At 47.3% G+C, this 23,458-nt stretch overlaps 1 protein-coding gene across 4 annotated transcripts in view; it reads right to left on the reverse strand.

Moving 5' to 3' along the window:
* ALDH1L1 (aldehyde dehydrogenase 1 family member L1) overlaps positions 1-23,458 on the reverse strand; it is a 106,338-nt gene that overhangs the window by 68,421 nt on the left and 14,459 nt on the right. For all 4 annotated transcript variants that reach the window (XM_058725743.1, XM_058725740.1, XM_058725741.1 and 1 more), the window contains exons 2-9: positions 22,139-22,290; positions 19,605-19,839; positions 18,672-18,837; positions 16,785-16,886; positions 15,859-15,948; positions 14,778-14,915; positions 12,000-12,125; positions 8,735-8,826 (exon numbers count right to left, since the gene is read on the reverse strand). In XM_058725743.1, coding sequence (XP_058581726.1) covers positions 8,735-8,826; positions 12,000-12,125; positions 14,778-14,915; positions 15,859-15,948; positions 16,785-16,886; positions 18,672-18,837; positions 19,605-19,839; positions 22,139-22,265 — 1,076 coding nt within the window. In that variant the 5' untranslated portion in view covers positions 22,266-22,290. The remainder of the gene's footprint in view (positions 1-8,734; positions 8,827-11,999; positions 12,126-14,777; positions 14,916-15,858; positions 15,949-16,784; positions 16,887-18,671; positions 18,838-19,604; positions 19,840-22,138; positions 22,291-23,458) is intronic.

Genomic DNA, 23,458 nt, shown 5'->3' on the forward strand with positions numbered 1-23,458 from the left:
CAGCCAGGAGGAGCTAAAAAATGCTATCAATGAGCTGCAAAATAAAATGGAGACAACCACAGCTCGGATTGAAGAGGCAGAGGAGAGAATACATGAACTAGAAGACAAAATTATGGAAAAAGAAGCTGAGAAAAAGAGAGATAAAAAAATCCAGGAGTATGAGGTGAAAATTAGAGAACTAAGTGATGCACTAAAGAGAAATAATATACGTATAATTGGTATTCAAGAGGAAGAAGAGAGAAAAAAAGGTGCTTAAGGTGTACTTGAAGAAATAATAGCTGAGAACTTCCCTGATCTGGGGAAGGAAACAGGCATTGAAATCCAAGAGGCAAAGAGAACTCGTTCAGACATAACTTGAATTGATCTGCAGGACATATCATAGTGAAACTGGCAAAATACAAGGATAAAGAGAAAATTCTGAAAGCAGCTAGAAATAAACGTGCTCTAACATATAAAGGGAGACCTATAACACTTGTGACCGATCTCTCTACTGAAACTTGGCAGGTCAGAAAGGAATGGCAGGAGATCTTCAATGTGATGAACAGAAAAAAATATGCAGCCAAGAATCCTTTATCCAGCAAGTCTGTCATTCAGAATAGAAGGAGAGATAAAGGTTTTCCCAAACAAACAAAAACTGAAGGAATTCGCACCACTAAACCAGCCCTACAAGAGATCCTAAGGGGGATCCTGTGAGACAAAGTACCAGAGACATTGCTACAAGCATGAAACCTACAGACATCACAATAACTCTAAATCCATATGTTTCTATAATAACACTGAATGTAAATGGACTAAATGCGCCAACCAAAAGACATAGGGTATCAGAATGGGTAAAAAAACAAGACCCATCTATTTGCTGTCTACAAGAGACTCATTTTAGACCTCAGGACACCTTCAGATTGAGAGTGAGGGGATGGAGAACTATTTACCATGCCACTGGAAATCAAAAGAAAGCTGGAGTAGCCATATTTATATCAGACAAACTAGACTTTCAATTAAAGGCTGTAACAAGAGATGAAGAAGGGCATAATATAATAATCACAGGGTCTATCCAGCAGGAAGAGCTAACAATTATAAATGTTTATGCACCGAATACGGAAGTCCCCAAATATATAAAACAATTACTCATAAATATAAGCAACCTTATTGATAAGAATGTGATAATTGCAGGGGACTTTAACACTCCACTTACAGAAATGGATAGATCATCTAGACACACGGTCAATAAAGAAACAAGGGCCCTGAATGATACATTGGATCAGATGGACTTGACAGATATATTTAGAACTCTGCATCCCAAAGCAACGGAATATACTTTCTTCTCGAGTGCACATGGAACGTTCTCCAAGATAAATCACATACTGGGTCACCAAACAGCCCTTCATAAGTATACAAGAATTGAAATCATACCATGCATACCTTCAGACCACAATGCTATGAAGCTTGAAATCAACCACAGGAAAAAGTCTCGAAAACCTCCAAAAGCATGGAGGTTAAAGAACACCGTACTAAAGAATGAGTGGGTCAACCAGGCAATTAGAGAAGAAATTTAAAAATATATGGAAACAAACGAAAATGAGAATACAACAATCCAACCACTTTGGGATGCAGCGAAGGCAGTCCTGAGAGGAAAATACATTGCAATCCAGGCCTATCTCAAGAAACAAGAAAAATCCCAAATACAAAATCTAACAGCACACCTAAAGGAAATAGAAGCAGAACAGCAAGGATAGCCTAATCCCAGCAGAAGAAGAGAAATGATAAAGATCAGAGCAGAAATAAACAATATAGAATCTAAAAAAAACTGTAGAGCAGATCAACGAAACCAAGAGTTGGTTTTTTGAAAACATAAACAAAATTGATAAATCTCTAGCCAGGCTTCTCAGAAAGAAAAGGGAGATGACCCAAATAGATAAAATCATGAATGAAAATGGAATTGAGACAACCAATCCTTCAGAGATACAAGCAATGATCAGGGAATACTATGAAAAATTGTATGCCAACAAACTGGACAACCTGGAAGAAATGGACAAATTCCTAAACACCCACACACTTCCAAAACTCAATCAGGAGGAAATAGAAAGCTCGAACAGACCCATAACCAGCAAAGAAATTGAATCAGTCATCAAAAATCTCCCAACAAATAAGAGTCCAGGACCAGATGGCTTCCCAGGGGAGTTCTACCAGACGTTTAAAGCAGAGATAATACCTATCCTTCTCAAGCTATTCCAAGAAATAGGGAAGGAAAACTTCCAGACTCATTCTATGAAGCCAGTGTTACTTTGATTCCTAAACCAGACAGAGACCCAGTAAAAAAAGAGAACTGCAAGCCAATATCCTTGATGAATATGGATGCAAAAATTCTCAGTAAGATACTAGCAAATCGAATTCAACAGCATATAAAAAGAATTATTCACCATGATCAAGTGGGATTCATTCCTGGGCTGCAGGGCTGGTTCAACATTCGCAAATCAATCAATGTGACAGATCACATTAAGTAAAGAAAAGATAAGAACCATATGATCCTGTCAATCGATGCAGAAAAGGCCTTTGACAAAATTCAGCAACGTTTCTTAATAAAAACCCTCGAGAGTTCAAAAAAGAAAGAAAGAAAGAATGGTCAACCAGGAAATTAGAGAAGAAATTAAAAACTATATGGAAACAAATGAAAATGAAAAGACAACAATCCAAACGCTTTGGGATGCAGCAAAGGCAGTCTGGAGAGGAAAATACATTGCAATCCAGGACTATCTCAACAAACAAGAAAAATCCCAAATGCAAAATCTAACAGCATACCTAAAGGAACTAGAAGCAGAACAGCAAAGACACCCCAAAACCAGCAGAAGAAGAGAAATAATAAAGATCAGAACAGAAATAAACAACAGAGAATCTAAAAAAACTGTAGAGCAGATCAATGAAACCAAGAGTCGGGCTTTTGAAAAAATAAACAAAATTGATAAACCTCTAGCCAGGCTTCTCAAAAAGAAAAGGGATAAGACCCAAATAGATAAAGTCATGAAGGAAAATGGAATTATGACAACCAATCCCTCAGAAATACAAGCAATTATCAGGGAATACTATGAAAAATTATATGCCAACAAACTGGACAACCTGGAAGAAATGGACAAATTCCTAAGCACCCACACACTTCCAAAACTCAAAAAGGAAGAAACAGAATATTTGAACACACCCATAACCAGCGAAGAAATTGAATCAGTTATCACAAATCTCCCAATAAATAAGAGTCTAAGACCAGATGGCTTCTCTGGGGGATTCTGCCATACATTTAAAGCAGAAATAATACCTATCCTTCTCAAGCTGTTCCCAAAAATAGAAAGGGAAAGAAAACTTCCAGACTCATTCTATGAAGCCAGCATTACTTTGATTCCCAAACCAGACAAAGACCCAGCAAAAAAAAGAGAAGTACAGGCCAATATGCCTAATGAATATGGATGCAAAGTTCTCAACAAAATACTAGCAAATCAAATTCAACAGTGTAAAAAAAGAATTATTCACCATGATCAAGTGGGATTCATTCCTGGGCTGCAGGCCTGGTTCAATATTTACAAATCAATCAATGTGATACATCACATTAATAAAAGAAAAGATAACAACATGTCAATCCTGTCAATCGATGCAGAAAAAGCATTTGACAAAATTCAGCATCCTTTCTTAATAAAGACCCTCGAGAAAGTCGGGTTAGAAGGAACATACTTAAACATCATAAAAGCCATTTATGAAAAGCCCACAGCTAATATCATCCTCAATGGAGAAAAACTGAGAGCTTTCCCCCTGAAATCAGGAACACGACAGGAATGTCCACTCTCACCGCTGTTGTTTAACATAGTATTGGAAGTTCTGGCATCAGCAATCAGACAACAAAAGGAAATCAAAGGCATCAAAATTGGCATGGATGAACTCAAGCTTTCACTTTTTGCAGATGACATGATATCATACATGGAAAACCCAATAGGCTCCACCAAAAGTCTGCTAGAACTGATACATGAATTCAGCAAAGTCGCAGGACACAAAATTAATGTACAGAAATCAGTTGCATTCTTATACACTAACAATGAAGCACCAGAAAGAGAATAAAAGAAACTTATCCCATTCACAACTGCACCAGGAATCACAAAATACCTAGGAATAAACCTAACCAAAGATGTAAAAGATCTGTATGCTGAAAACTATAGAAAGCTTATGAAGGAAATTGAAGAAGATACAAAGAAATGGAAAAACATTCTGCACTCATGGATTGGAAGAATACATTGTTAAAATGTCAATGCTACCCAAAGCAATCTACACATTCAATGCAATCCCAATCAAAATTGCACCAGCATTCTTCTGAAACCTAGAACAAGCCATCCTAAAAATTGTATAGAACCACAAAAGGCCCTGAATAGCCAAAGTAATATTGAAGAAGAGGACCAAAGTGGGAGGCATCACAATCCCAGACTTTAGCCTCTACTACAAAGCTGTAATCATCAAGGCAGCATGGTATTGGCACAAAAACAGACACATAGACCAATGGAATAGAAGACAGACTCCAGAATTGGACCCACAAAAGTATGGCCAACTAATCTTTGACAAAGCAGGAAAGAATATCCAAGGGAAAAAAACAGTCTCTTTAACAAGTGGTACTAGGAGAACTGGACAGCCACATGCAGAAGAATGAAACTAGACTACTGTCTTACACCATTCACAAAAATAAACTCAAAATGGATGAAGGAGCTGAATGTGAGACAGGAAACCATCAAAACCCTAGAGGAGAGAGCAGGAAAAACCCTCTCTGACCTCAGCTGTGGCAATTTCTTACTCGACACATCTCCAAAGGCAAGAGAATTAAAAGCAAAAGTGAACTATTGGGACCTCATGAAGATAAAACGCTTGTGCACTGCAAAGGAAACAATCAACAAAACTAAAAGCCAACCAAGAAATGGGAAAAGATATTTGCAAATGACATATTGGACAAAGAGCTAGTATCCAAAATCTATAAAGAGCTCACCAAACTCCACACCTGAAAAACAAATAATCCAGTGAAGAAATGGGCAGAGGACATGAATAGTCACTTCTCTAAAGAAGACATCCTGATGGCCAACAGGCACATGAAAAGACGCTCAATGTCACTCCTCATCAGGGAAATACAAATATAAACCACACTGAGATACCACGTCACCCCAATCAGAGTGGCTAAAATGAACAAATCAGGAGACTATAGATGCTGGAGAGGATGTGGAGAAACGGGAACCCTCTTGCACTGTTGGTGAGATTGCAAACTGATGCAGCCACTCTGGAAAGCAGTGTGGAAGTTCCTCAAAAAATTAAAAATAGATCTACCCTATGACCCAGCAATAGCACTGCTAGGAATTTACCCAAGGGATACAGGAGTGCTGATGCATAGGGGCACTTGTACCCCAATGTTTACAGCAGCACTTTCAACAATAGTCAAATTATGGAAAGAGCCTAAATGTCCACCAAAGAAAATGTGGTTTATATATACATAATGGAATACTACTTGGCAACGAGAAAGAATGAAATATGGCCCTTTGTAGCAACATGGATGGAACTGGAGAGTGTTAGGCTAAGTGAAGTAAGTCATACAGAGAAAGATACCATATGTTTTCACTCCTACGTGGATCCTGAGAAACTTAACAGAACACCATGGGGGAGGGGAAGGGGAAAAGGTTATAGAGAGGGAAGGAGGCAAACCATCAAAGACTCTTAAGAACTTAGAATAAACTGAGGGTTTTGGGGGGTAGAAGGGAGGTGAAAGTGGTTGATGAGCACTGAGGAGGGCACCTTTTGGGATGAGCACTGGGTGTTGTATGGAAACCAATGTGACAATAAATTTCATATTTAAAAAAAAACGACTCTTTGGCTGATTATTAGTCTGTCTCCTCCCTCAGCTCTTATCAAAAAAAATTGTGGGGTGCCTAGGTGGCTCAGTCCGTTAAGCATCCGAGTTTGGTTCAGGTCATGAACTCACTGCTGGTGAGTTTGAGCCCCACATCGGGTTCTGTGCTGACAGCTCACAGCTTGGGGCCTGATTTGGATTCTGTGTCTGTCTCTCTTCCCCTCCCCTGCCCAAGCTCTGTCTCTGTCTCAATCTCTTTCAAATATAAATAAGCATTAAAAAAATTTTTTTAAATTTGTTAAGAATGTAGAATTCATATGTTTTTTATCATAATAAAAACAAAAGGATATATGGTCTGAAGTATTCTCAAAACAAAAAGTCAGCTTTATCTTCATCCTCCATCAACCTCAGTTCAGAAGCTCTAGACAGCCCTGGGCTGTCCTCAGGACATCATTTTCTCAGATGTCTGATTCTTCTTCTGAGCATAATAAAAACCATTGATTTTATAATTCATACTCACCACCCACACAAGTCAGAGTGAGGTATAAGACACCTGTAGTGCCCAAGGTTTCCAAGCACAGAGGCTCAATTCAGCTTTTATATGTGTGGTAGGTTGAAAAACTGTCCACAAGACTTCCCACCCCCCTTCTGTAGTCCCAGCCTTGAGATGTGACTGCAGCACCTGCCATTGGGAGATGGTGTCCATTTCCTTAATAGGGTCAACTCCATGACTTGATTTGGCTGATACATGTAGTGGATATGATGTGCTCACTTGAACCTTCTGCTTCCTAGGCCCCTACCATGACCATATGAACAAACCTGCACTGGACCTCTGATGGCACTGGCCATCCTGGACCAGCCAGCCCTCCAGCTGACCTGGTAACTGACTGAAAATACGTGACTCCAGCTGACATCAGTGTGGCCCAAATCAATTGAGCCCAGCCCAAACTGTTGACCCACAGAACCACGAACCTAAAAAGTAGTGGTGTTTTAAGCCACTATGTTTTGGGAAGCTTTGATACACTGCAAAAATTAACAGGTAAAATATGTACCCCCAATTCTCATTATCTCACAGTTGCTCTTCTGAATCAAACCCTCCCCAAAACCTTCCCTAGGTGGATGGCATGCAACTCCTTCTCAAATACTATTTACATGATGTTTTTTAAAAACAATTTTAAAATAAAGGAGAGGCCTGTTGTCAGGATGACTGGGCAATACTCAATTCAGCCTTGGGTGGACTTTTCAATTGAGTCAGACAGCAGCTGCATTCTTGGCTCACCCCATAGTGCAGAGGTTAGTCTCCTCCCTGTTTTTGCCCCAAAGGTCTTGGAAACATGTAAGTCTTCCCTTGTGTTCAGGGGGACTAGAGTTCACACATCCTTTTTCATCCTGGGTCCCTTTCCCTTATCAGTGCCTCCTCTGATCAGCACTGCTCACTCTACAGCCTTACCGAGGGAACCAAAATGCAGAGGGCTGTTGAGTGTTTCTCTGACATTCTCCTGCACACCTTGTCAATATCACAGCTTTGCTTAATTTCCCATGTGAATTTTTCTCTACTTGAGTGAGCTCCACAGAGTTTCCTTTGCACCTTCTTCAAGTACAAGAATCCTCTCCCCACATGTGGTATACATCTCTGCTTCTGCCTTCACAGCACCCACTTCTCCTGCCTCTACCAATAGCACTGACACTTTCCAAGGAAACAACTTTCTCCTCCCTTTCCAGAGATGTGGGTTGAATGTAGTCCTTTCAACCCTTGACGCCAGAGGTAGGCACATGACCCAGCTTTGGCCAATCAGAGCATGCCTGCTCCTGGCCAGCGATTGGTTCTTATTGGGGCACATGACTCCACCAGCTCCTGTCAAATTCAAGTCTAGGACTTACGTGGAGACTGCCATGAGAACAACCACCTTTTCACTGGGAATGCTGATAACACAAATTAGAAAAGAACTACTGTGCAGGCAATGTGTCACTATGAGGAGAAATCCTCCCCCGAAATGAAGCAACAGACAATGACAATGTTAACGATGTAATTTGAGTGTTTGGAGTAACCAGCCCTGCCTAAAGAAAGCTACCATGGAACGTTTGACTTGGTTGTTCTTTTTTGTTTAAACCAGACTGAACTAAGTTACTGTTGCTTGCAAAGATGTTCTACCATATCCACATTCTTCCCTTTATACAAATTAGAACTTACTGCTGTTAAATGGAAAGCAGGACAATACATATGAGGTTGAAGAATGGGTAACCTACTCTGCGGTGATCTCTAGCTGCCCGTTTTCTTTCCCTACACACCTTGGCTTTCACTGGAGGGAGTTGGGGCTTGTAGCAGTTTTAAAACAGAGCCACACAGTCTTTGATCCTCCTCCCACTGAGGCCTGGGTCTCAGTGCCCAGCCCTTGCCCTCAAATCTGGTCAGGCTTGTGACTGCTGAAAACAATCAGGTCAATGGCATTGATGTCATGCGTCCCCCAGGCTGGGTCCACATCTACCTTGTTTCCTGGCATCAGCACTCTCAGAGCCACAAGCCACCACTTACAAGTCCAAATCCCAAAGCAGTCACTTTGGGGCCTCAACACATAGGTACCTGGTTGGCAGTAACACCTCAGCAGCCACCAGCCCTCCAGGCCCATGCACCACGCATGACAGAGAGACTAGCTTGGAGGAAGATATCCCTGCCTGTCTCTTCCAGCTGCTACCAGCCCACTCACCCACTGCCATTCAAGATGATCCCCTGAGGCCTGCACATGCAGGTCTTTTATGAATCCCTGACCTGAATGATCCAAAGCATAAGAAATGATGGTTGTTTCCTGCTACTGAGTCTTGGCATTGCTTGTGACATGGCCATTGACACCTGGGGCCAGACCTCTCCAATCCCAGCCTTACCTCACAACATCCACCGATGCAGCCCCTGACTTGAAGAAATCAGTGGAGTCTTCCACCTCTAGGACACTGGGGAGAATCCGTTTCCAGGCACTCTGAAAAACAGGCATGGTGAGAACAGGGCTCCCTGGGGAACCGGGGGCATGTGTCTTCTGGGTGAGAGCAGCCCCTGCTGTGGGCTTGCCCCACCTGCTGCCAGGCTGGGCTCTGTCCACTCCACGGTGCTGCTGCTCCCAGGCTCCTGGGGTGACTGTGCCCTTGGGGAAGTAGGAGCCCAGGGAGTTCAGCTGTCCTCAGCTCCTTTGGGATCCCTACACCATTTCAGTGCAGCAGGAAGAGTATACATGCAGAGCTCAGGGCTTGGCTGTGCACCAGCTGCTCCCCAGCCCCCTTCACACCCAGCCTCACCTTGGTGCTCTCATCCGGGTGAGGTTCCCAGAGTGATCCTGGTGTTTGGGTGTGTTGCAGTGTAGAAAGGAAAGAAAAGTGGGTGGGAGTTCTGAGGGTGAAAACAAGGTACTTTGATGGGGTTCAGGAGGCCTGGGTCTTTTTCTCACAGACAGGCCAGCTGGTTCTGTGCTCATCTGTCCCACGGCCTGCAAAAGTCAGCAGTGTCCACCAGCCAGCCTTGTGGGTGAGTGTGGAAAGGCCAGTGTGAGTGGGCAACACCATCCAGAATTCTAAGAAGGCCGTCCAGTGGATCAGGATGGGACAATTATTCTCTGGGTGAGCTCCCAGTCAGGCCTATGAGGACAGGAGCATCAAGATGCCTCACACTCTGCCTGAGCTTCAGACAGTGTTTGGATGGTCACTGGGCCAGACGGAAGTGGTCAGGCCCAATTAGGACCTGGCCCAACCTCTCCCTGGCTCCTTCTTTTGTTCTTTGAAAGGTGTCATGGTTTTGCTCTTCCCATCCTCATTGTGACCATCAGCAGCCATGCTAAGCCATTCCCTGTCCCCACTTGACTACTGCCTGTCCTCCACACCTCTGCCTGGGCCCTTGCCTACCAGTGAGGTCCTTCTCTGGACCTCCAGCTCATGTTTAAATCCTAAGCATCCTCCAGGACCAACTGCCATGGCCCCTCTTCCCTGAACCCTTCACTGACTGCTCTGCCTGCTCTTCAGACTCAGGTGGCCTAGGGCCACAGGTCACCTGCTGGTATGTGGACACCAGCATGATGCCTATGGGATGCACCGGCCCTCATCAGATGTGTGTGGAACCTCTGAAAGGCAGTGGACCCTAAACCCACATGGCCTGTTCACACCATAGCTTGGCTCCTGACAAGCCATGGAGATGCAGAGAGTCTCTCAGTGCCTCTGTTTCCTCATCTGTGAAAGGATCTGATAATGGCTGATAATTCCTCACACGAGGCAGGCAGAGTACCTGTTGTACAGAAAGACCACAACAATGCAAATTTTGTTCCGTTGCCAGGCTCTCTCCACCAACACCAGAGTCCGACACTGGCATCTCCTCCCCAGCCATTTCTGCTCCACCCCAGTCACCTCCAGACCATGCATTCTGAAAGGGCCAGTCCAGCTAGGACCAACAGGTGTAATAATAATGATGCCAAGGATGACCAAGAGGCCATGTGGCATAGCATTATAGTGGTGGAGGCCAGGAATTCAGGCCCACCAGCTGGGCTCCATGCCTAGGCCTGTGCTCATCTCTTGTGACCACACCTTGGGCCTTGGGCTCCTCTGCTGGGAGCTGAAAGTAATAGAAACACCTACTTCATAGTTGTTACAGTAATTAAACACACTACTGTTCCTGAAGTGATTGGAACACTGCTGCACAGTGTACACACTCTGCAAGCATGTGCTTCTTTTGATGACCCTTAGGCTCCCTGCCCACGTTTACTGAGGTCCTTATAGGTGCTGTTAAACTTCCTGTTTCCATGTGTGTCCTCTCCTCTACCACTCACAACACCCATGGATATGCAGTTTATTCAAGTGCACAGATGAAGGACACAGTCACAACAGCATTTGACTCAGGCCTAGCTCTACACACACACAACCTTATCTCACCCCAAGGGCCACTCAGCTGTAAGCCCCAGAAGGCTAGTTTGTCCAGCTGGCCCTGTAACTCCAGGGCAAGTACGGGGCTGGGGCCAGAGCAGCTCCTCCAAAATATTTTTGAATGAACAGGCTTCTCTCTCTCTCTCTCTCTCTCTCTCTCTCTCTCTCTCTCTCTCTTTTACAGACATTCAGAAAGTTCAGCTTTCTACTGAGGAAGTGCTTGGTGCCCTCTGGAGCAGAGTAAGCTTCTCGTGTCCCTTCCCTGCTGGGTCCTGTCTTTAGCACTTGTCATCAACACCCACAGTCACCACTGTGGCTCCCGACTGGCCCATGTCCTCTTATCCAGCCCTCCTTCCCCCAGAATTCTCTCCACTCAGGTCTCAGGTCAAACCCTCCCCTTCTCCTGCCCAAGGAAGCCTGCCCTGGTTATTCCTTCTAAAGTTGTCCCCCAGCCTCCAAGGACCTTGTTCCCATCAACCTGTTATTGGCCTGAAATTATCTGTTCATTTGTTTGGCTGTTCAGTGGCTGTTTTCCCCATGGAAAGGGACACTTCATGAGAAGTGCTGGCTTAGCACTCAGCATTTGATAGGAGCTCATATGTATTTCTTAAGTCATTGATTACATGGTTGAATGAGTGAATGCTTGAAAATTCATCCACAGCCTTCATTCATAAAGGTTAAATACCATCCATACTATGCCTTCCAGGGAGAAGGAAGTGGGCAGAGGGAGCAGGAAGGACCAGGAACAAGTCTGGGAGGTGACCACTGACTGGGCTTGCAGTGGAAGGGATTGAGTCTCAGAGAGTGAAGTGCTATCCTGCATCATCCATGACGGCTGGACTGGAGTCCAGGTCTGCCTGACTATGACACCCGGGCTGGTCACAGTGCAGGATGCTCCCTCTCAGGGAGATTTTCTGGAAGGTTACACTGCACACATTCTCATCAAAGGGCCATGGATTTGGCACCAACCTTTTCCACCTATTCCAGGGGCTTCTTCATCTGTCCACTCTTGACAGTGAGTCCCTAGAAGAGTCAGACCCAGCTGGCCAAATCCCAGTGTCCCAGTGACAGAGGAAAAGAGCAAGGGGGCATCAGAAAGTCCCAAGACATGATAGAACCAACACAGTGCCCAGGGTCAGCACATACATCTACAGAGGGTGTGCACATCCAACTCCAGGGAGTGTGAGTCAAAAAACACAGATGCAGTGCACAATCTGCAAAACCAGACAGAATCCCTGAAGGGGGCTTTTACCCGCACAGTCTCTGCCATGACCAGTTCTGCCTCTGTCAGCTCAAGGACACTGCTGTCTGCTCCGCTGAAGAAGCGTGAGGCTGGGATCATCCTTCCATCCTCCAGCTGGATGTTCTTCACCAGAAGCTGCAAAAAGAAGGCTTCACAGTACCTGTGGTTGTCTGCATGGCAGGGAAGAGAGCAATTCCACAGGGAGCACTGTGCTGGGCTCCCCACACACTTCGTCTCCAACCCTCACCACAAGAAAGGTACAAGATTAATGAGGAGGGACGTTCACAGTGGAGACACTGCTCTTCCAGGAACACAGAGGAAACTGTAGAGCTCACTTCTCCGTCACCCACCCCCCTTCTCACTTCTTTTTAAGTGTAATGATTTTATTATTTCCATAAAAATGCCTACTTATTAGACAAAAGTAATTCAGGCACTACTCAGAAAATGAATCAAGAAAACAACTAGGGGTGCCTGGGTGGCTGTCAGTTAAGCATCCAACTCCAGCTCAGGTCATGATCTTATGATTTGTGAGTTCGGGCCCCACATTGGGCTCTGAGCTGACAGCTTGGAGCCTGGAGCCTGCTTCAGATTCTGTGTCTCCCCCCCCCCCCTCTCTCTGCCCCTTCCCTACTTGTGCGCTCTCTCTCTCTCAAAAATAAATAAACATAAAAAAAAGAAAAGAAAAGTTATCACCCAGTAGCCCAGCTCCTAGAAACCCCATGGAAAGCTCTGGTGAAGATCATCAGATGCCCCGCGGATGTCTGTGTTTGACAAGAGTGGTTTACAAGAATGGTAGGGGCGCCTGGGTGGCTCAGTATGTTACACGTCCGACTTCAGCTCAGGTCATGATCTCCTGGTTTGTGAGCTGGAGCCCTGTGTCGGGCTCTGTGCTGACAGCTCAGAGCCTGGAGCCTGCTTCGGATTCTGTGTCTCCTTCTCTCTCTGCCCTCCCCCACTCACACTCTGTCTGTCTGTCTCTCTCTCTCAAAAATAAATAAACGTTAAAAAAAAATTTTAGTTGGGATGAGCACTGGGTGTTGTATGGAAACCAATTTGACAATAAATTATATATAATAAATAAATAAAATAATAAATAAATAAATATTAAAAATTAAAAAAAAATTATAAGAATGGTGCACTCTCTATATGCCCTGACATAACTGAAGCCAGATTCCCTGCTTGGCCTCCACCCTCTTGACTTTTGAAGATATTCTGGAGCTTTCTGTGAGCTAAAGCCCAGCTAGACCCAGCTAAAAGTTCCTGAAAGATACTTCAACCAAGGGTTCCGCCAAGGCTACTTCCTTTGCTTTGCTGTCCCTGTGGACATCACAGAGGGCACAGTTGTTGCCCCCTACCCAGAGCTCCTCCTAGCCCGTGTTCCCATCCTCCAGCTGCTGCAGTATAGGTCATTAGCAATCTACATGTACCTTCCTCCTCCATGGCTTTTGGCGGATAAGTGCAGCCATGCATAGAGAGGCCCAGGGCTGATGCCTCATTGCCACCCTCCTTCTCCAGGGGCAGCAGAAACCGAGGACTTAACGATGTGAGTATGCGGGGGCATAATCAGCAGATGCAATTCACACTGCAGTGCCTGGGATCAGACAGAAGATGGCAGACTCCAGAACCCTTATATCTTTGCTTAGCACTGTCCTCTGCCCCAGTCTAGCCCTACATTGTATGGGATTTTCCAAGAGTACTCCCTCAATAAGTCACATGCACAAGAACTCCTGTCTCAGACACTGCTTCAAAGGAACTTGACCCAAGATAGATAGCATCTTTCAACTGCATGTATCCATCACGAATACCTAAAACAGCCACTCACTATACATTGCAGACATTAATGGCATCCTCAGGCCCTCCAATGGCGAGACACAGCAAGATAGGCACCCAGAGTGAGCTCGCATCCATCCCCAGCAAAGCTGTTCCACATTCTATCTGGTCTATACACACTGATGCAGCCAATGATTCCATATCCATGAGATTTGTTGAAATCTCCACAGTGTTTGGAGACCCCTGCTTGTACTCCTTCCCTGCCCCCAGTATCTTAAAGTCCAGACCTGCCCAACCACTGTACAGAGGGAGTATTAACCTGGGCATCAGAGCCAGAATTTTAAGGCTTGAATCCCCACTCTGCCACAAATTAACTTGGTGATGTTGGGAGGGTTATTTAAACCTCTTTGCTTCAGTTTTCTCTGCTGGCAAATGGGTATAATATTAATACATATCTCATATAGTTGTTAGGAAAATCAAATTTAATAGATCTAAATTGTTTTAAAATAGTGCCAAGGCACACAGAAGGCACTGCATAAATAGTAGCTGTTACTCAGAGTCGTGGAGTCTGCTAACATGAGTCAGGGCATGTTGTATGCCTGGCATGGTTCCAGAGGTTCTCATGATGATGTCCCTGTTCAGAAAGAAGGAAACTGAGGCACAGAGATTCAGTCACCACACCCAGCGGCACCTGGACACTCTGCTGGACTGAAAGGAGGTTGCAAATTCAGGGCTCCCAGCACAGAGCCTCTCCCTGATTCTGATACTCTCACAAGGCACCCAACTCTGGCTGGGGGACCTGGTCACAAAGAGCAAGGGGCCAGCCTTCCCCGAACAGGGAAGTGGGTTGGGTGCAAGCAAGGGGTTTTCCGGGGGTTTTCCTGGAGCCTGCGGTCTCACTTTACCATGTTTTCTCCAGAGTAGCCTGGGGTCTAACTGCCAGGGCTGAGCACCTGGACATGTGTGTGTCGCCTGGAGCCTAAAGTACAGACATGTGACCCATAGCAGAACCATTACCATTCTGTCATCATTCCCGAAAAGAATGAGTCCCGCTTTGGTTACTATCCCCGGCTGATGGGCTCCTGGGATAGGCAAGGCTTCTCCCTCGGGCACCAGGCCTTCAGTGTTTAGTGTTGAGTTGAAGAAAGTCAGCTTCTGTTGAGGACAGGAAAACCAAAAGATGATAGATGAAAGAGGCCCCCACTGCTGGCATTCCAGGCAAGGTTGAACAGGGCTAAGGGGATGAAAGGGAGCTGGGCATGGCTAGGGGGAGGAGAGAGGCAGCTAGGGCAGCCACAACACAAGACTAGTCCTAGGCGACCCCTAGGACTCTGCCTCCAGTAGCACAAACAAGACCTGGAAGAGCCTCAGAGTCCTCAGGGAGCCCTCAAGTTCTATGTGTCCCTAGGATCCTATGTATTGGCCGCTGGCCTCAGACCTCAGGTGGACACACACTAGGAGAAAATCTGCCCAAGGCATCACAGAGTACCCTGGGGATGCCACTAAGCACTGGTCACATTGCATAGAATCTTGTGGTGATGGGGGGAGCAGAGAGACTCATGGATGGAGTCTGGGGAGTTAGTCAGCAGTCAGGGGTTTGGACAGTCTGAGGCTTTGTGGAGAACAAGACTGCCCTCTGTGGGGAGCAGATTGTTCCCAATGACGGTCCTGCCAAATCCCCATACCTCTTGAGAGCTTGTGAGTGCCAGGGCTCACCATCTGCAGTATCTGGACTGCCCACTGCCCAAGCCCTAGCCTGAGCATGGTACTCTGCCCCACTGGGACCAAGTCAAGGTCACAGCTGGACTTAGGATCTCTGCAAGCCCATGGGTGGGAGTCAAAATATTTTACAACCAACATAGCTTGAACCCAGAGCTGTTGCAGGGATCCAGAGGCCTTGAGCTGTGCTGGAACTTTATCCTTCAGCCACCAGATGGTGGACGGATCTAATGGTCTTAGGAGAGGGACTGAGGTGACTGGGGGCACTTGGGTGGGTTTGGGGGTGTAGGCAGTGACTCTTTGACAGCCAGTTCAGACATATTTTGATAGTAGGGCACACGAGTGCATCCAACCCAATCTTAGCCAAGTACAAACACACCTGCCCACAGGCCTCTGTCCAGGCGCCTGGCACCTTGTCGTTCCCTCGGATCCAGTTATGAATCGCCTCTGCTGACTGCTCCCAGTTGATCTGTTGGGCAGGACATGTGTGCTCAGCCAGTCTCTTCCCCACTCCTTGGCCATCCAGACAACACACTTGTTCTCTCCTTCCCTTCCCCACCACCCTCCAACCTCCCACTTCCCACCCTCCCCAACCTGTCCTGCACCCTGATGAACCCTGACTGAGAGGAGCCCTGGGGAATGAGCTGGGACATCTGGCTTCCTGTTGAGCACTGGTCTGAGTCCCTGAGCTGGAACAGGCCTCTCTCTGGTACCCCAGCTCTGGGTGCTCTCTGACCCCAGCCTTTCACTGGTTGTGTAAACTTTAGGAGGATGATTGGGGAAGATAACACTCAGTTAAGGTGGCCAAGGCCTGACACAGACTCCCCAGCAGAGTGCAGGCTCATCCCATAGGCCCCCCAACAGCTTCTCCTCACTTGCAGGGCTCACAAAGACCCCTATGCACCCCATAAGCCCTGATCAGAGGTACAGCCCATAAGCTTCCCCATGCCCAAAGCTGCAGTAGCTCTGAGAAACTGAATTACTTCTCGGATCTCATCTTAGAGACTTCCAGCACTGTGGCTGATGTTTTACACACTGCCCCACCTCAGCTCTTCTCCCTGGAGACCCTGCCTGTCCATTCTTCCTAAAGGGGAACAGAGAACAACCCAGAACACACCCTGTTGCCTGCCTGTCCAGGTGTCACAGGAACTTTGCTCACACTTCTCCTGCGTGGGCTGTTCTCTCTTCAGGCCTTAAACAATTATAGCTTGGCTAGTAAGCCTAAACCCCAGTTTCCCTGGAACACCCTCTGCACCCCAGCACATGCACAGGCAGCCTTTGGGGTGGGCAGGGCTCTGCACTCACCTTGGCTGTTTCCTTCTTCTGAATGCCCTCGTAGGTGGCTCCTTCCTCAGGCTGGGGGAGTCTGGAGGCTTTGCCTTCGGCGATCAGCCTCACAGCCTGCACCTGAGGAGACCAGGTCAGTTGGCATCCCCAGCATTACAACCCTCCCCTCACTCCCAGGCCCTGGGTTCACCATGAACCTGAACTCAGCCCCACACTGACCAGACTTGCCTGGCCCCATGCCAGGTACTCCATGGGTACCCAAGGAATATCCCTGATAGGAATGGGTACAGTTAGTCTGAATCTAATTCCAATCTGAAGGAGGAGTACAAAACCCTGCCATCTCTACCAAACACAGTTTTAGAAGATTACATAGAAGATCTTATACCTTCTGAGAACTTAGATTATATAAACTACAAAGCCCTATACAGATGTAACAAACACAATTCCCATATTTTCATCTAAAACCTTCCCTGTCTGTTAAGGGGAATGGATTATGAGCCCCATGAGGTGTTTGGAGGTCTGAGATTAAGCAGGAAGCTGTTTTTCTGTGAAGGAAAAGGGGAGATTGTCGAAGAAGGAATCAGGGAAGTGGGCAGGAGAGACAAGGAGCCTAGGTCCATCCTGAGGGGGTCCTGGGGGGACCCCCAGAGATACCCAAACCAAGAAGTGATGAGAATGTCAGAAACATCTAAAGCAGGACTGCCCAGCAGAACGTTCTGGTTGAGGGACATGTTCTGTGTCAGAACTGTCCAATACAGTGGCCATCAGCCAGTGTAGTTCCTGTACTGGGGATTTGAAAGGTAGCTATGGGAACTGAGGACCTCAATTTTTAATTAGAATTCAATTTAGTGAATTTAATAGGTGCATGTGACTAGCAGGTGTCATATTGGATGGCACAGCTAGCTCTAAACCACTAAAGTTGTTTCCTGTGGGATATGTCAGATAAGCCCCTTCTCTGTCTCTCCTATCAAATCTCCAGCAAGTCTACTTTGTTCACTATTTTTGTAAGCAGGTGGACTCCATGGGAGGGAAAACAAGAGGCATCTTGTTTGACATACACGAAAAATAAAAGATGGCTGACATCTGGGCAGCAGTGAGCACTCTCACATCATTGCTCTGCTTATCGCTACTCCCAAACAGGGAATGTTCTCCTCTCTGAGATAGCCTCCTCTTTGACTCCTGACTGCTGCTGGAACCAACCAGAAGTTCATGTGTGTCTCTGCCTTTTGGTCAACTCTGGCTGGCTTCCTTTGGCTCCACCACCAGCAGCCACACAGACACACCAGTCCCTAAGGGGTCAGGTCCCATGGGGCCTGCCTGCTGTACCAACCACAATTGTGTCTGACATCAGTCCTTGTCTGTCTTGCTCTGATAACAGAACCCTGTCTCCTGCAGACAACTTAACCTATATGACTACAGTTGGGCTTCTCTGATTTTTCATTCAGGAATTTTGTGAGAAAGAGGGTTTTTCTTCCTTTGGAATCCAGAGGCAAAAGCCTCGAGCCATCAGTGACTACTTTTCCTCTCATTTGAGGGCAGCCCACCTGAAGATGAAGCTCATCAAAGAGAGAAAAGTAGAATCAGAAGGAAGGCAAAGATACAGAATCCTAAGACATGGCTTCTACCTCTGGACTCAGCCATGCTTGGCACCATCCTTGTCTTTTGTCTTCTATATTAAATGAGCCAAAAATGTTCCCTTTGTGGATAAGCTTTCCGAATTGGGTTCGGTCAGTTGTAAGCAAGAGTCTTGCCTAACAACAATACATTGTATGCCCTAATCCTGCCTCTTTGAGAGCTCTCTCCCTCTAGAATCCTGGAACTGGGGAAAGAGCCTGGGGGGCAGGCTGGGCCTGGATACCAGTAAGGGGAGGCCCACATATGGCATGGCCACTTCCCAGCCCTTACCATCCCTTTGATGCCTTCAGGAAAGAGGAAGCGGTTGTATAGAGTGCTCACGGTGTCATCCGGGAGGATCTCACACTCCTTCTGGAGAAGAAGGTCCCCAGTGTCCAGACCGTCATCTGCCCAGAAGATGGTAAAACCCCCTTTCTTGTCTCCATGAATAAGGGTCCTAGGGAGCACAAGTTTTAAAGCCTGAGTCTAGGGGGCAATCCGGGAGCACCTAGCACCTGCTAGGTGTTGTGGTAAAAGCCCTATATGCTTGATGTGACATAATACCCCAACAGGTATCACAGGCATTATATGCCCCTTTTACAGATAAGGAAACTAAGGTCTAAGAAGTGAAGAGACATAACCAAGGAGGTCAGGGAGCCTGACCCTGAGGTCGGTGAGCCTGAATCTCAGTCTGGCTACAAACCCCTGCTCTTCCCAGCTCAGATGCCTCCCCTTGCTGATCACCCAGTTAAACTGCACCATCAGTCACATGGTTCCATTTGTCCCCTTAGCACTTACCATGTCAAACCATCTTGTTCAGATGACCTTTTACTCCATCTCTATCCCTTTCCAAGTAGGACGCTGCTGTGTACTGGCAGTGGGTGTGGGTTCAAGCAGGCCTCTGGTCACACTGCCTGGGTTGGTACCCTTGGGCGAGTCCCTTAACCCATTCTGTCCCAGTGACCCTGCCTGCCAGGGTGGGACCACTGATGTGTGTACTTCACAGTTGACTGTAGGAACCCAGAGCACTTAGCAAGGTCTGTCCCTGATTCTCTCTGGCACTCTTGGCACTACTGAGAACATCTCACCAGTCAGCCATGTGGATGCCATCTGGCAGCACAGGAGGGGCCCCTGCATGATGCCTGTTCTGTGGCCCCAGAGCAAAGTTGTGGGCTAGGGGAGGATGACTTCTTGGCAGATGGGGGTGTTTTTGTCCTGTCTCACCAGTTGATGGCCGAGGCCCCTCGGTGCCGGGGGAGCAGACTTGGGTGGTAGATGATGGAGCCGTGGCAGGGGGCATTGATGACCTCCATGGGGATGAACTGGCTGCAGAAGGGCAGGACGTTGAGCTCGGCACCCAAAGCCTGGTATTTCGCCACCACATCGGGCAGAGCCTGTCCTTTCACCCGCCAGCGGGGGAACTTGAACACTGGCACTCCATCCTTCTCGGCCTCCAGGCCTGTGGAACAGCAGGTGAGAAACCGGCCCCTCCCTGCAACCATCCACCCACAGCCACCACTGCCTTCCCAGCAAAGTGACTCCTACATCTTCTTTCCCAGCCTGTCCCTCCCGCCCTTCCCCATTGCCCAGCGGGACTCCACTGGGCAGCACAGAGGGAACACAACCCAGGGGACAGCACTGGCCAAGGGCAAGGTTGCAGTGGCTGCTCTGCCTGGACTCACTTCTGCTGACCACCAAGGCATCTGAGCTCCCTGCTCTCCCAGGTTCCTGTCTGACCCCTGAAGGCTAAGCTCTTCTCCTCACCCCTCCCAAAGCCTCGCCATGCTGTCCCCAAGCTTCTGTCCTCCACCCTTCAACCACTTTCTGGGATGGCAGCTGGGACCCTACAAACTGCATTCCTGCTTCGTCAAATACTCCCTGTCAAGCACTGCCAATAAGGGGTGATGGAGGGACACTAAAAGGTTGAGGGGAAGGCGAAAGTGAGGGAGGTGGGGTTTGCTCCTTTCTGTCAGGTTCCTGTCCTGAGAGCCCCACCCAACCATGCCACCTCACTTCTTAACCCCAGCTGCAGCAGTGCTTTCCCAGAGGAGCAGCTGGATTAATTTGCCGTTTTCCCAACATCTGCAGAATTACCCAAACGTACACTTTCCTCCCACCATGTCTGCCTTCCAAAGTCTGGGTCTCAGCTTGCAAGCATCCCTACCTGCACCTGCCCAGTTACCAACACCTAGGAGCACCATGCAGTCCTCATGGGTCTGAATTCCAGCCCCAAGCTTCCGAGATTTAGAAGCCACAGCTTCCTTCTACTTCCCCAGCCTGGGAAGTGGCAGCTGCCAGCTGCATTCACTACCCTGATAGCTTGGAGTTCCCTTTTGCCTGCCCCTCTTCAGCACGTAATGAACACATCCCTATCCTGGGTTCTCTGTTAGAACATCCATCCTGATAACTGGTCCCCGACTAGACCTGACCCGCTCTGTAGCCCCCTCTGCCTCTGCCCTGCATTTGGGGACGTTGAGGGAATGTGGGATCAAAGTGAGCCGACTGGACTGTGCTTGCAAAAGCTGTCCACGCTATGACCAAGGAATACTTCTGCAAGACATCCAAGGTCAGGGTCAAGTAGCAGCCCCACCCAGGCTCCATCTGGGTCCAGACTCATAGACTGGTATCAGTGGTCACTTAGTGGCTGGTATCAGGGTTCATTTTGTGGTGAGTTCAGGTTGTATCACAGATCACACTGGGGTCAAGTCCAAGAGTGTGCACTGGCTAGCATCAGGATGATACTGGAGCTGGTTCCACGGGTCAGCCTACGCTTTTCAGTCTAGAGATTATTTCTATGAACCATACCCCTGTGCCTGGCCAGCCCCACAAGGCTCCTTTCCCAATCTGGCCTTCCATTTTTTTTTTTTAATTTTTTTTAACGTTTATTTATTTTTGAGACAGAGAGAGACAGAGCATGAACGGGGGAGGGGCAGAGAGAGAGGGAGACACAGAATCAGAAGCAGGCTCCAGGCTCTGAGCCATCAGCCCAGAGCCCGATGCGGGGCTCGAACCCACGGACCGCAAGATCGTGACCCGGGCTGAAGTCGGAGGCCTAACCGACTGAGCCATCCAGGCGCCCCTGACCTTCCATTTTTAAGCCCCACTTTATATTCTGCATCCATCTGGCCCAAGAAGGACTTATGAATGTCCATGGAGGGTCTTTTCATTTGAGCTGAGCACCCCTCCTTCTTCCCCTGGGTTCCTGCTGTGCTGCTGATGTTCCCAGCCCAGAGGCTAGTGATTGTCAAACTGGCTCTTCCAAGAGCCAGAGGCTCAGCCTCACCTGGGAACTTGTTAGAAATGCAGATTCTCAGACCCCACCCATCTCTCTAAACAAACTCCCAGGGCAGGGCTCAGGACTGGGCATAACAGGCACTCCAGTGACGGGGATATGGTGCACATTCATATCTGAGAACACTGACCTAGCAGCCCTTTCAGAGCCTGATGCTGGGGTCAGAGAAGCCTGGAATAGTCAGAGAGCAGGGCCCTGGGAGCAGGCCAGGCTTCTCCATGTCCCTTCTCCAGGACACAACCCCCACCCCATGATCAGGTGGGGAAGGGACTTTTACTTTGTTCCAGAAAATCCCAGCAGCCAGTTGGTGCCTGAGCAGGATTCAAGGTGGAGTATGTACAGCTGCCTCCAGCCAGGGATGCCCACAAACAACACAAGACCCTGCAATCTTCTGCTCCCACCCACCACCCATTGCTATCTGCCTGCCCAGGCACCCCCTTTCCCTGTTCTTGGGCCACCCACTCACCCAGGGGATCCGCCTTTCCATCCTTGTCTGGGACAGTGAAAACGCCCACGACCTCATGTCCCTCCTTCCGCAGGTGACAGTAAACTTCCTGGCCAAACAGGCTCTGCCCAATCACGGCGATCTTCATGGCAGCAGGGATCTGTCAGAAGGATCTGGGGATGGAATAAGACTGCAGCATTAGACAGGGCTCACTGGCCTCGGAGAGCCAACCCTAGTCCAAGTGGGCAGCTGCACAGCACCTTGGCCACCCTGCCCTCCTCAACCACTTGGGGTTATCTCTGGGGCTCCCTGAGTATCAGGATGCTGCAGGGAGTCGCTACTGTGAAAGGGACCAGAGGAGAAAGTTCTGCAAGGGATGGATTTTAGATGCCACAGTAGGTGAGTTGCATGGAGATTGGAGAATTAGGGATTCCTCCTTGAAACTTCCCAAGTTGGCATGGAACACTGAGAGTTGAGTCCCCTGAGATATATATTTTTTAATTGTTTAAATATGTATTCATTTTTGAGAGAAAGAGAGAGAACAGGGCAGGGGCAGAGAGATAGGGAGACACAGAATCTGAAGCAGGCTCCAGGCTCTGAGCTGTCAGCACAGAGCCCGACATGGGGTTCAAACCCACAAACTGCAAGATCATGACCTGAGCCGAAGTCAGACACTTAACTGACTGAGTCACCCAAGCGTCCCTGAACACAGGTTCTTAAACTTCACATAGTACACTTTATCAAAATTTCCCTTTATGATTAGTGGGTTTTGTATTCTACTTAAGAAATTGTTGCCTACTGCCAGTTCATGAAGAAGTTCTCTCTGTCTTCTAAAATCTTTATTGTTTGACAAAGGAGCAAAGTCTACTCAATGGAGGAAAGAGAGCTTTTCAACAAATGTTGCTGGCACAATTGGACATCCACATGCAAAAATGTGAATCCAGGCACAGACCTTACACCCTTTTCAAATGTTAACTCAAAATACATCACAGACCTAAATGTGAAATGCAAAATTCTGACTCCTAGAAGGTAACACAGAAGAAAATTTCATCATCGTGGTTATACAGTGAGTTTTAGATACAACATCGAAGGAACGATTTGTGAAGTAAACAATGGATGCACTCTCGCACATTGCTGACGGAATGCAAAATGACACAGTCACTTTGGAAGGCATTTTGGCAGTTTCTCACAAAACTAAACATACCATTACCATATGATCTAGCAACCACACTCTTTGGTCTTTACAAAAGGAGTTGTAAACTTACATACACACGAAAACCTGCACATGGATATGTATAGCAACTTTATTCATCATTTCCAAAACTTGGAAGCAACCAAAGT

This window comes from Neofelis nebulosa, chromosome 4 (genome assembly GCF_028018385.1).
Source record: "Neofelis nebulosa isolate mNeoNeb1 chromosome 4, mNeoNeb1.pri, whole genome shotgun sequence".
In the NCBI taxonomy this organism is placed as follows: Eukaryota; Metazoa; Chordata; class Mammalia; order Carnivora; family Felidae; genus Neofelis; species Neofelis nebulosa.